Source organism: Meriones unguiculatus, chromosome 2 (assembly GCF_030254825.1).
Source record: "Meriones unguiculatus strain TT.TT164.6M chromosome 2, Bangor_MerUng_6.1, whole genome shotgun sequence".
NCBI lineage: Eukaryota > Metazoa > Chordata > Mammalia > Rodentia > Muridae > Meriones > Meriones unguiculatus.
The window spans coordinates 172,316,496-172,327,962 of record NC_083350.1 but is presented as its reverse complement, the minus strand read 5'-3'; the positions used below and the strand labels follow the sequence as shown (position 1 = coordinate 172,327,962).

Below are 11,467 nucleotides of genomic sequence, written 5' to 3'. Positions count from 1 at the left end.
CACCCCCGCCCCTCCTCCCTGCCTCCCCTCCAGGCTGGCCCCCAGGTGCTCACTACCTGCTCACGCCCTCAGCACACTTTCCCCGTTCCCAGCAGTCTCCCTTCAAGGCCGCCCATCCTGTCCTCTGCAGCTAACCTTTGGATTGGGTTCGCTCTAAAACCCGACGGTTGCGAAATCGCAGCAGCAGCCGCCGCCGCCGCCGCGGGCTACAAGTCAGGTTCCCAGAGCTGAGGTCAAGGTGTCCCCTCGAGGGGGCGCCCCACTGCGCCCGTCATCTGGGACACGCTCTCTGACCCGCTTTCCCGGAGGCGCCTTCTGGCCCTGGTGCTTGGACAGGGGCGGCGACCCGGGGGCGGAGGGGAGTGGCCGCCGCGACCTATTTCCGCGAACGCCGCGAGCCGGGTTCGGGGAGCTCCGCGCCAGCCTCCTGCATCCACGCCGCCCGGTGGGCCCCCGCCGTCTGCCTCCATGCAGCCCGCGCCGCCGTCGAGCCTCTGGCTGCTGCTGAGCCTCGCGCTGCCCGCGGTGGCCGCGGCGGCGCTCGGGGACCCCGAGGCCGCCGTCGCCGTCCCCGAGCGGCCCCCGGCCGCGGGGCTGCCGAGCGGCATCCTGCAGCTGGCGGCGCGCGCCGCGCTGCACTTCTTCAACTTCCGCGCCGGCTCGCCCAGCGCGCTGCGGGTGCTGGCCGCCGTGCAGGAGGGCCGCGCACGGGTGAGTGGGGCGCCGCCCGGCCGGGGGCCTCCGCCCTCCAGGCCTTTCCCAGGCCACAGAGCCCTCACCTGTCAGGGCTGCGTTTGGGGGGTCTGGGGAAAGGGTCCCACGCTGTTGGGGTGCTCACTGCGAGCCCAGCCCACCCGTGGCTTAGACTCGACGGCTCCCAGCACAGTGGGGAGGTGTGTCCACAGGGTAAGCCGGCTCTCAGCACCGCGGACGGGCTTCTGGGGCTCTGTTTTGTCGTCGTTCGCAGGCCACTACGTAAGGCTGCGGGATAAAGTGGCAAAGATCGCTCAGGACCGTCTAGCCCCGGCGTCCTCCTGATCTGACCGGGGAGTGACAGGGCGACAGTCCCCCGCATGAACGGAAAGCGGGAAAACTTCCCAGCTTGTCTATTGCTCGCTCATTTTCAGGCAGTGGTTGTGCGTGTGGGGTTGTGTGAGCGAGGCCGCCCTGCCCCCTCCGTCAAACACTTAGACAGCTGCAGAGTCACAGGGGCGGTGTAGCTCCCCAATGTTCCTCCCAGCCTGACAGCTTACACAGAGCTGAGCACAAGATTGGAGTCGGTGGGCTGATACAGACCGGCTGTCTGGGATCAGATGATGTGAGCTGCCTTTTGGACTCTCATTTTTGTCCCTTATTTCTAGAAAGAGGCAAACTACTGTGACAGTTAAAAAAAAAAAAAAAAAAAGAGCACTCTTTGGGGTCTCAGGGACACCTTACCCCAAGCTCCAGCACCAAGCTCCAGCTCTTTACTAGTTCACCAGAAATGAGGTCACAACTCTCAGAGAGGAAAAGGGAGCCCTGACGGCAATCTCCTGGGGGGATAATTATCTATTAATACAAACGCCAAAATCCAAAAATCAAAAATCAGACTGACAAAGTACACCAGTTTTTGAATAGCGGGAATTCTTTTCCTTCATTCCAAGATGGCTTTTAAAAATCCTAAGACAGGACTAGTGAGCTGGCCTGGGCAAAGGCACCCGCTGGCAAGCTTGAGAAGGTTGAGTTTGGTCGGAGTTTGGTCCTCTGACCTGCAGGTGGAAGAACAGAACTAACTCAGTCCTCCAAGCTGTCCTCTGACTTCCCCAGGCCTGCCATGGCATGCGGGCACACATGTAATAAATAAATGTGTTTTTTTTTTTAAATCATAAAATACCTTACATTTCTGTGCTTTTAGCTACCCCTTGGATAAAGGAGCCCTTGGTGTCTTTACAAAAGAAGCTAGCTCTCAGAAGCTGGGGAGAACTCACTCCCTTTCCCTTCGCCAAGTGCTCTGTAGCTCTTATCGTGTGTAGTGCTACAACATTCCTGGACTCCGAGGAGACCTGCCTCATCAAAAGGGGTGCGTGAGAGAGTAAATAAACAGGGGACCCAAGGCATGAACCCGGAGAAACAATCCCCTGTGGTCAGGGTTCCCCTTAGCCTCCCTGGTTGATGTGATTGCAGGAGCCAAGGAAAAGAGGTCAGTGTGTCAAGAATCAATTTCTCCCATGAATCCGGTGAAATTGTTTCCTGTCAAAGGTTACTAAAGAAAGGTCCACCCTTAAAGACGATCAAGCAGGCCAGTGCTGGGGAGAGAAACATCTAGCAAGCACATGCTAGGGTCTGTGAGAGTGGCAAACATGAGGAGGAATGGCTAGGAATGGGGGCTGATTCCTGATGGGGATTGCATTGAGCTGGCTTCCTAGGATCTCCAACAGGTCGTGTTAATGCTGTAAACCGGTCCCTGTTTTACCACCTATATGTGGCCTTCTCTAGCTAACACCCCACTCAGGGTGAAAATAGTCCATACTCTGCCAACACCATGTGGTTATAAAACATGTTATCATACGACACATCCACCAAAGTGACACATCCACCAAAGTGTCACACTATGAGTTAGGGTAGTCTCCTCCCAGGAGCTACTTCTTGAGCATTTTGTGTTAGGCCTCAAGCTAGATTTTCTGGCCTTAATTCAGATGTACCTAGCATCCTTAGGAAAGGCATCTTTGGCATTCTTTCGGTTTCGGAAGTGTTTGGCCAACCTAAGTGAGAACACAAGCTCAGCTGGGTGGGGTCAGCATGGAGAAAGTGTAGGAGCTCCTGCTCCAGTGTCAAGAGCGGCCACTTGCGTTCACTGCAGAAGGGAACCGCTGGTCGATGGCTAACCTCTGGTTGCAGTCTTCGTCCCGTGGGCACTTTGGTAGAAGAACAACGTGCTAGACTACCACACTGCATCTGTCCGTCACCCAAGACCCAGCTGGTGCCAGGGGTAGAGACTAAGTGAGTTTTTCAAAGTAAGGGCCCATCAGCAAATTATGAAGTCAGTTTAACTGGGTCCAGTTGTTTTAAACTGTGGTTCTGGGATTGAGTCCTCAGCCCCATGCATACATACGGGGCATGTGCTCTACCACTGAGCCACATCCCGAGTCCTAGGTAATGAAATGATGTGGACTGTGAGAGTACATAACAAAAGCAAGAGTGGCGTTTCATGGTGTGGTTCGATCATATGTGCGCAAACTAGGTCGTGATGAGGGACGCAATTCTTGATGTAAATTTTGTCTTAAAAAAATAAAAACGAAAACATGAAAGCCCGGAAGCCAAATGGTTTTTAAAAGGGTCCTTCCAGCTCCAGAGTCTCTTCCTAGCGCCTCAAGAGCCCTCATTCTAGAAACACTGTTGCCCTCTGGTGGTCAAATGCAGCAATCACAGCAGATTACGGTTTAAGAAAATGCAAGGAAGTGGTCTCTGGTCTCCTGGAAGAGACTTTACAGTGGCCTGTGTTTCCTGCTGCTGCCTGATGTCTCCTTGTTCCTGGTCCCACACCACCATTCCATAACCAAAACATGACACGACCTCAGGACCACAGTTGGCCTGGAGAAGATTCCAGGTGGTGGTAGGAGTTCTTAGACTACGGGGGGCAGGCCCATGGGGTTCCTCCAACCCTGGGTACATTGCTTTCACAGAAATTTCGGGATTCGAGGATAACTCCCGGCCATATGCTTTCTAAGAGACCCAATTCACTCAGGAATCAGCTGTTGGTCGGGAACTGACAAATGCCTCATTTTCCATCCAGGACCAGAGACAATTCAAAAAGCCAGGCAATGCGTATTAGGAGAAGGGGATTGCCCTGCTTCATTACAATAAAAACTAGCAACATCCCTTTCATTCTGATGGAGGGCATTTGACTGGAGCACCATGGGGTCTTTCTAGCAACAAAACATGCCCATCCTACACATTTCCGTTTGCGTTTTGGTCCACTGCCAGTGACCAAAACTTGGATACGATACATAACACTCCAGTCTTACTCTCCATGGATGACTGATGTGGGAGGGCCCCGCCCCACCCACTGTGAGCACTGCCACCCTGGGCAGGTGGTCCTGGGTTGCATTTTTGAGAGGAGGACTGGGCAAGCCATGGGGAGCCAAGTGAGGCAATGCGGCCTCCACTTCAGTGCCTGCCTCCGGGTTCCTGCTTGAGTTCCTGTCCTGCCTTCCCTCAGCGATGGGCTCTGCCGGAAGTGCAAACCAAAGAAACCCATTCCTCCTGGGTTGCTTTGGGACGTGGCCTCTGTCCCAGGAATGTCAGGAAAAGAGGTCAGTGGACATGACACATTTTTTGTACCTGTTCTTTACAGACCGAATAGCCAGCCTGAAGGCAAGTCAGCTGGTTTTTGGTAAGCACTGGGCCACCCCTGTCAAGCCAGAAGGTAGAGAAGTGGCTGTTATTACAGGTTTTAGCCCTCTCTAGGCCTGAAGCAGGTTGGCATCTGTCCCCTGGCCACACAGGCCCAAGCGCAGGCACAGCACTAGGAAAGAACCTCCTCACTTTTCAAGCTACAGAGCACTTTAGTCCAACACCAGATCCCATCCCGACTCTTCCTGAAGCCGTCCCTCCACTAATGTCAATGACTCAGAGCCAATCACTAGGAATGGGAAAGCAATGCATTACGTAGAATGTAGTACATGGAAACAAAACCTGGAGAATCAAAGAGGCAGCAAAGCACACGCAGGAGGCAAGACAATAAAACAGTGACGTGGAATTGTGTTTTCTTGCACTGAAATAAAACCTCAGCTGCTTCCAGGGCCTCTGAGAGACAACAGCCAGATCAGAGGCTCTCCTGTGAGAGCCGCATTGCCTCCTGGCCAGCACACCACCAGGGGGGAGACCCCACAGCACAGCACAGAGCAGAGAGATAGCACACCCCACCCTGGCCCGAAAACGCTCAGGCAGACTGCAGTCTCTGCCGCACCGCTCCAGCTCCCTGAGGGAGAGCCTGAGTGGAGAACGCCAGCAGGTGTAAAACTTTGACTGGCTTTGTGTGCCCGCATCACCCAAGCTAACAGTACCCAGATAAACTAGCAAGTTAGGAATGCCTTCAACTGTTCTGTAACAAGCTGCTTTTGTTCATATTCTGCCCCCTGTCCACAGCATTTCACATTCGGCTTTTGGCATGTAAGACCGGGATGTTTGTAGTCACACAGGATTAGTAGTGCTTTAAATAAAGACTACTGGGGGGGGGCATGAACATTGCCCACAGGAGTCTGCCCTACCGTCTTTCTGAGAGAAAGGCTCTTGATGGTTCCACTGGAAATTGAATGCAAACACTCAACCCCCAAAAGATTAATTTTTAATACCAAATAACCCAGTTTCAGTGACTGCTAAGCAGTGAGCCACTCCATGCTTAGATGTGCATACAGGCAGCCAGGGCAGTGGCGACTCATCTGGGGAATGTTTGGGAGAGCCGGGCCCGCACTGGCTAAGGTTAATAGCCATGACAAGTGTCTGGCTTGGGTACTTTGTATGGTTGCTCAGGGCATCATCCACCACTAAAATCAAGTTAGGAGAGAGGAGCTCCTGTGTAGCAGCAAAGAAAGTGTACGTGAACTCACAGCCACACCAAGGGTGCATGTCCACAGCAAACATCGCATCAGGGATCACAGCTAATTCTATCCCTGCCTATGACCGTATGACAACTTACCACAGCGCTAGTGGGTTCCAAACACGAAATACACTCCCCAGAAGTTCTGGAGGTCAGAGATCTGAAGTGGGTCACACTAGGCGGAAAGCAAAGCGTCCCAGTGCCCCACTCCCCTGGGCACTCCAGGGAAGCCCCATTGCCTAGCCTCTTCTTGGTGTCAGCTGTAATCCTTGGTTCATGGTTCTGTCTGTTATCCCCAAAGCCAGCAGCGTCCCATCTCCTATCTCCAAAATAACCTAGGATAATTTCATCAGTCCATAACCATTAATGAATGACATTGGGGAAATTCCACTTTGCAACATAAAATCTGTAGGGTCATTGTTTGTCTGACCACACCAGTCCTGAGGCCCTTGAAAATACTTCCCACATCACCAGGCATTGATGGTTCTTGGGAAATGGCTGCCCTTGCTCTCTGCCAGACCCTTGAAACCATGGCAGTCTTTTTCATTAGAACTGCCTGCCTCCTGCCCCACTTCCTGCGATGGACCAGGCTCTTGAATAGTCAGCCTTTTTCTCTTTGGGGTTCTACCTGCCTCTTGGATTACACTCTAAGCTTGTGCAGGTCAGGAGGCATCACATCAGCTCCTGTACCATACTAGAGCAAGACATTGCTGGAGATGTTAGGTACCTGTAACCGGAAATCACAAAGGCAGAAAGGGTGCTGAGGTCATTGGGAAATTTGGAGAAGGCCAGGCCAAGGCCCTTCTGCTCCTTCCTCCCTGGAGAGAGGAGACATTGGAAGCCGTGATCCTCTTACATCTAGCCTTTCCTTCCTAGCCCCACCATGGGCCCGGAGATGAGCCAAGCTGAAAATAGATTCTGACAATTTCCCTCCTAGCTTCCTACCCCAGGTCAAGAACCTATATCCAGACTCTGCCAAACGAAAGTCAATACACCTTCCATGTTGGCCCACTGAGTCCGGCTGCTGATGTAAGGTGTCCACAGGTAAAGATTTCCTTGTGCTCCTCTGGCTGTGGCCTGTTCTGAAAGCACCTGACTTTTTAAATATAAACTCGGTTTGTTTTATCTGCCCTTGCCTGCAAGTAGGAAATGCAATAATATAATTCCGGGGTATAATACAATATGCACTCTGTCCAGAACCTAAGAATGGCACAGCAGTTTTTACTCACAAATGAGTTATTTTTCTCCAACTAAAGCCTGACTCATGAAAGTAACCTTATAAAGTGGGGAGGTTTGCTTTTCTTGGAATAGCATGGCCTTTATGTTTTCTCACCAAATGGGAAGCCGGAAGGGACATTTAGAAGCAGAATGTTAGAGCAGTGGGTCCCAGTGTGGTGAGAGAGGAGACTAGAGCCCCTCTGAACTCTTGATGGTATAACCTGCTTCTCTCTTGCACACCTCCCCTGCCTGAAAACACAGGAAGTCCTCAGGTGTGGGCCTAAGACAAAAGGAGGGGCCAGGGTTTGGCCAGCAACGGCAGGGAATCAAGGGTGGGTTCTGCGGGAGCACAGGGCTTTTTCTTTTTCTTTTTTTTTTTTTCTACACATGAGCTTGGGGTGTCTCATCCATCAAGTTCTTGTGTTACAAATGAGCTTAAAGTCATTTATATTTAGTCCTAATGCTCACACCTCAATGATTTTATACAATAATTCAGAAAAGAGCAGAACAGATGAAGCCAGCGACGTTGGTTAGAGCCTAACCAGATTCTAATCCCAATGCAGAGAGAAACATCTTTGATCCATTAGCCTGAAAATAACTTTGTGGCTGATGATGAACAGTTTTTACTGAAAACAAGACCTGCATTGGTAGAGTTGTACTTAGAACATGCGCTTTTCACTTTTTGGTAGACATACAAGTACCGAAAATAGCCTCTGACAGAGCCACCGCGGTTTTAACTTTCCGTGGTTGGTTACTGTCGGTCAGTAGTAGAAATACTAAGAGGGGGTTTTCAGAAATAAGTGATTGCCAAGTTTTAAATTACGTCCCACCCTAATAGTGTGAAATCCCATGCCAGCCCACCCTGTCCCGCCCTGTGGGTCCAGTGTGCCCACACTGTAAACGCCACCCACCCGCTGGTTACTTAGCAGCTGTCCTAGTTACCCAACTGTCACAGCGTCAGTGCTGTGTCGTAGCCATTTTATCTAGGAATGGTCCTGGAGCACAGAATATTATAATCGTTCTATTTTACTATTGTTAGTTCTCAAAACCCTTGTTGGTTGGGGTCTTTTCGTGGCGCAGCACCGCTAAAATGTACGGATAATTTAAGTGGGGGTTTATGAGACCCGCTTACCCAGTTAGAGGAGGAGCACCACAGGAGCCACCTGCAGAACGGGAAGCTTGTGAGGCCAGTGGCTGCTCATTTCCAGAACCTGTGGTTTAAGAACAAAACAAACCAACGGTGTGGACAGCTGAAGGCCCAGAGGGTAACTGCGCATGTGCGTACGCGAAGGCTGCTCAGTCTGGAGCACAGAAATAGCCGCAGTGAGAATGGCAGCTCGGGGTGTCCACTGCACCAGAACACGGTGTACGTGTGCGGAACTATGAAAGAACAAAACGTACTATTAAAAATACGCACTGAACTTCCTCCACATTTTTAAATAGACCCTAAATAAGGTGCTACAGAGGTCAGCAGGAAGAGAAGCCATCTAAAGCACACGCTTCCTCCTCCTTCCATCTTTTTCTTCCCCCTGCGCCTTTAGATTATCAGGCGCACGTTCAGGGTGCGTCTGCCCTTTTCTGTTCCACTCGTCACACGCCAATTATCTCCAGAAACATTCTCATGGACACACCCCGGAGTGTGCTCTATTCATTTTCCAGGCATGTCTCGATCCGGTACAGTTGATAGCTAGGATTAGCCTGTCCATCCCTTAGAGCGCCTAACTCAGTGCTGGCGTCACAGGCATGCCTCTATAGGACAAATGCCACACATGGGGCTGGCCACTGTCTATGTTTCCAGGCGTCCACGAAGGGTCTTAGGTCACACCCCTGCTGTGGTGTCTAAGCTTGGCTGTCAACTTAAACACACCTGGAATGAACTAAAACCCAAACAGCTGGCCATCGAGGCGGCAAGACCCACCCTAAATCTTGGATCGCAGGAGGTCAGAAGACTCACCCTAAATCTGGGCCACACCTTCTGGCGGCAGCTGACCTAGGAGGACAGGGGAGGAGGAAGCTTTATTCTGCCTGTCTGCCCTCACTCTCACTGACAGGTTTGTCGACCCTGATGCCGGGGCATCCCTCCGCTGCTGGTAGAACTGACTCGCTGGGACTCTAACACAGACCGAAGACTGGCTGAGACATCCAGCCTTGTGCACTAAACATCTCCTGGAGTTTTGGCCTTTTCTGTCAAGAGACAGCCATTGTTGGACTAGCTGGACTACAGCCTGTAAGCCGCTCTAATAACGGCAAACCTCTTTTGGAGACAGGGTCTCTCTACATCGCCTGGCTGCCCTGGAACTCACTTTGTAGACCAGGCTGGCTTCACACTCCCAGGGATCACCTCCTCTGCTAGGAATTGTACTGTTCACCACCATGCCTGGCCTAAATCCCATCCTAAAGGACCTGGTAGGGGCTTTCCAGGTTGTTCGCACCCACACTCACTGGAGCCACTTCTAGAAGCATGGAGAGCACTGAAAATCCATGGTGTGAACCCTTTATCAAAGTTATTGACATAAATGTACTCGATTATCCCGAATCACTGAGAGCCAAAAAATCTGGTGACTGTCCTTATACATAAAACTTGAGAATTCGTGGAAAAATAAAGAAAATGATGATTCTGTCTGGTTGCTTCTAGCATCTCCAGATAAATTAACCAAAAAAAAAAAAAAATGAGCTTTATGATAAAATTAATCCATTTCCAACATCTCAGGATATAGTAACAAAGGAAAAGAATGAGCTAAGTAATACAATTGCCCAGCCTCAGACATGGATAAGCAGTCTAAAGTTTCCTAAGTGTCCTTTGGAAGAGAAATCTCCAGCAATCTCCACGGAGCTTCAAGTCATAGAAAATCAAACCAAAGCTCTTATTATGAGATCGGCTGAATTACAATAAAAATTCAAACCCCAGCCTTGGGATGTGTCCAGAGTTAAAGCATTAATCTCTAATTAGGAGGAAGTGGGATCCTGTAACTTAGGATGGAGATGTGAGGGAGGAGCCTACTGATCGGAGAACTTCAAACTCTAAGATCCTCAGGGCTTTATCTCACCTGAAGAAGTCCCGTAACACCCCAGCCAGCTCTGTGCCTCATGTGGACGCCTGCCCTCCCGCCTGCCTGCCACAGTGCTCCCCAGCATGATGGCCATGGACGCTATCCCCCAGGACCAGGAGTTTAAATGCTTTCCTTTGTGAATGGCCTTGGTCATTGTTTCGTCACAGCATAGACAGTAACTAAGATGCCTGCACTTAGGAGGGGACCGGCTGCTACAGAGCAGAGCCCTTATCCCTCTGACAGGAAGCAATGGCTGGATTTCAAATGTCTCTTCTCAGAAAACAGCTCGTACCAGGCTGATGCTCTCTCAGTTGCTGCTGACGCAGAGGGTAGGCTTGCCGCCTTGATCTCTGAAGAACCCTAGCTCGGCTCTCCAGGGAGTCCGGGTGTATACACTGGGCACCCTTTGAAAGAACTCCTGCAGTTCACTGATGCTGGCGATGCCTCCTGTTTGGGACTGATGGGAACGGTGGTTTCGAGAATAGCTTGTCGCTTCTTATCCCGCAGAACTTCAGTGTTTCCACTCGGCAGCTAAAAGGAACTTCTCCGAGTGTGGTCCCGGGACCAGCAGCATTGATATCAGCTGGGATTTGTTAAAAGGCAAGTTTTCAGAGCCCACCCCAGCCTGACTGAATTAATCCTCAATGGGTGGGCGGGCCCAGCCCACAGGGTTTTAGCAGGTCCCCTGGGACATTCTGGTGGACACCCACAGCATGGGAAAAAGGCCTCACAACAGACCTTCTCTAACCTGGCCGCTGCCTGGCCCTGTGACCTCAACCCCAAGTCTGCCCCATGTTAATGCCTGAACTCTCAAGCTGGGCTTCTCCTGTGTACTGGCTCAGATGCTGCCCTGTTGGGAGCACATATTTTTCCTCTTGCTTGTCTTGGTCCTAACCTTTTCTGGCACTTTCCAGTGCTATCCAGAGCCATGCTTCTGTTCACAATTACTCCTAAAGGTTCTATGCTTAGGATTCCTTCTACAGTCTTAGAGCATCTTTACATCCAAGCTGCGGGGGAATGTATCATATCCTCCCAAAGGAACCTGTTGAAGTCCTAACTTAGTTGGTACTCCCTGACTGTAAAGACAGTCTCAGAAGATGTAATGAAGAGATGATGAGGTCATACTATTATCCTAGGCCTTAAATCCAGTGGCCACTGTCATAAAAGGGCCATAGTGGCATGAGAAGGCACAGACAGGCAGGGGGAAGAACAGCATTCAGGGGCAGAGGCTGCAGTGATGTAGTTGCAAGCTAAGGGTGCCAGGGATTGGGACCCATCAGCCAGGAAGAGGCAAAGATGGATTCCGCCTGCAGTCTCAAATGATGGAGCCAGCCCTGCTGACGCCTTGACGCCAGGCTTCTAGCCTTCAGAACTGTGAGGAGAAAACTACCTCTTGTTTTTAGCCACCCAGCTTGTGGTCCTCTGCTATGAAACTGTAGCAAACCAGTAGGCAGGCCCTTCCTGGCCACTCCCTCCCAGAGAAAGGTTCTCATCTACAGGAGCTGTTTTGCAGGCACAGACCAAAGTCCACCTCAGGCCAAGGGTTTGTTCCACCTCCCCCTTGGGCACACACACCAGCAGCCAGCTTGCTGCCTTCCTTTTCTTAGAAGGGGCTGCTGCT

The 11,467-nt window shown here is 51.3% G+C and overlaps 1 protein-coding gene across 1 annotated transcript in view; it reads left to right on the top strand.

Moving 5' to 3' along the window:
• Positions 1–232: 232 nt before the first annotated feature.
• The window catches only part of Rarres1 (retinoic acid receptor responder 1), a 36,194-nt gene continuing 24,959 nt past the window's right edge, over positions 233–11,467 (top strand). The window contains exon 1 of the mRNA XM_021659630.2: positions 233–711. Coding sequence (XP_021515305.2) covers positions 469–711 — 243 coding nt within the window. The 5' untranslated portion in view covers positions 233–468. The remainder of the gene's footprint in view (positions 712–11,467) is intronic.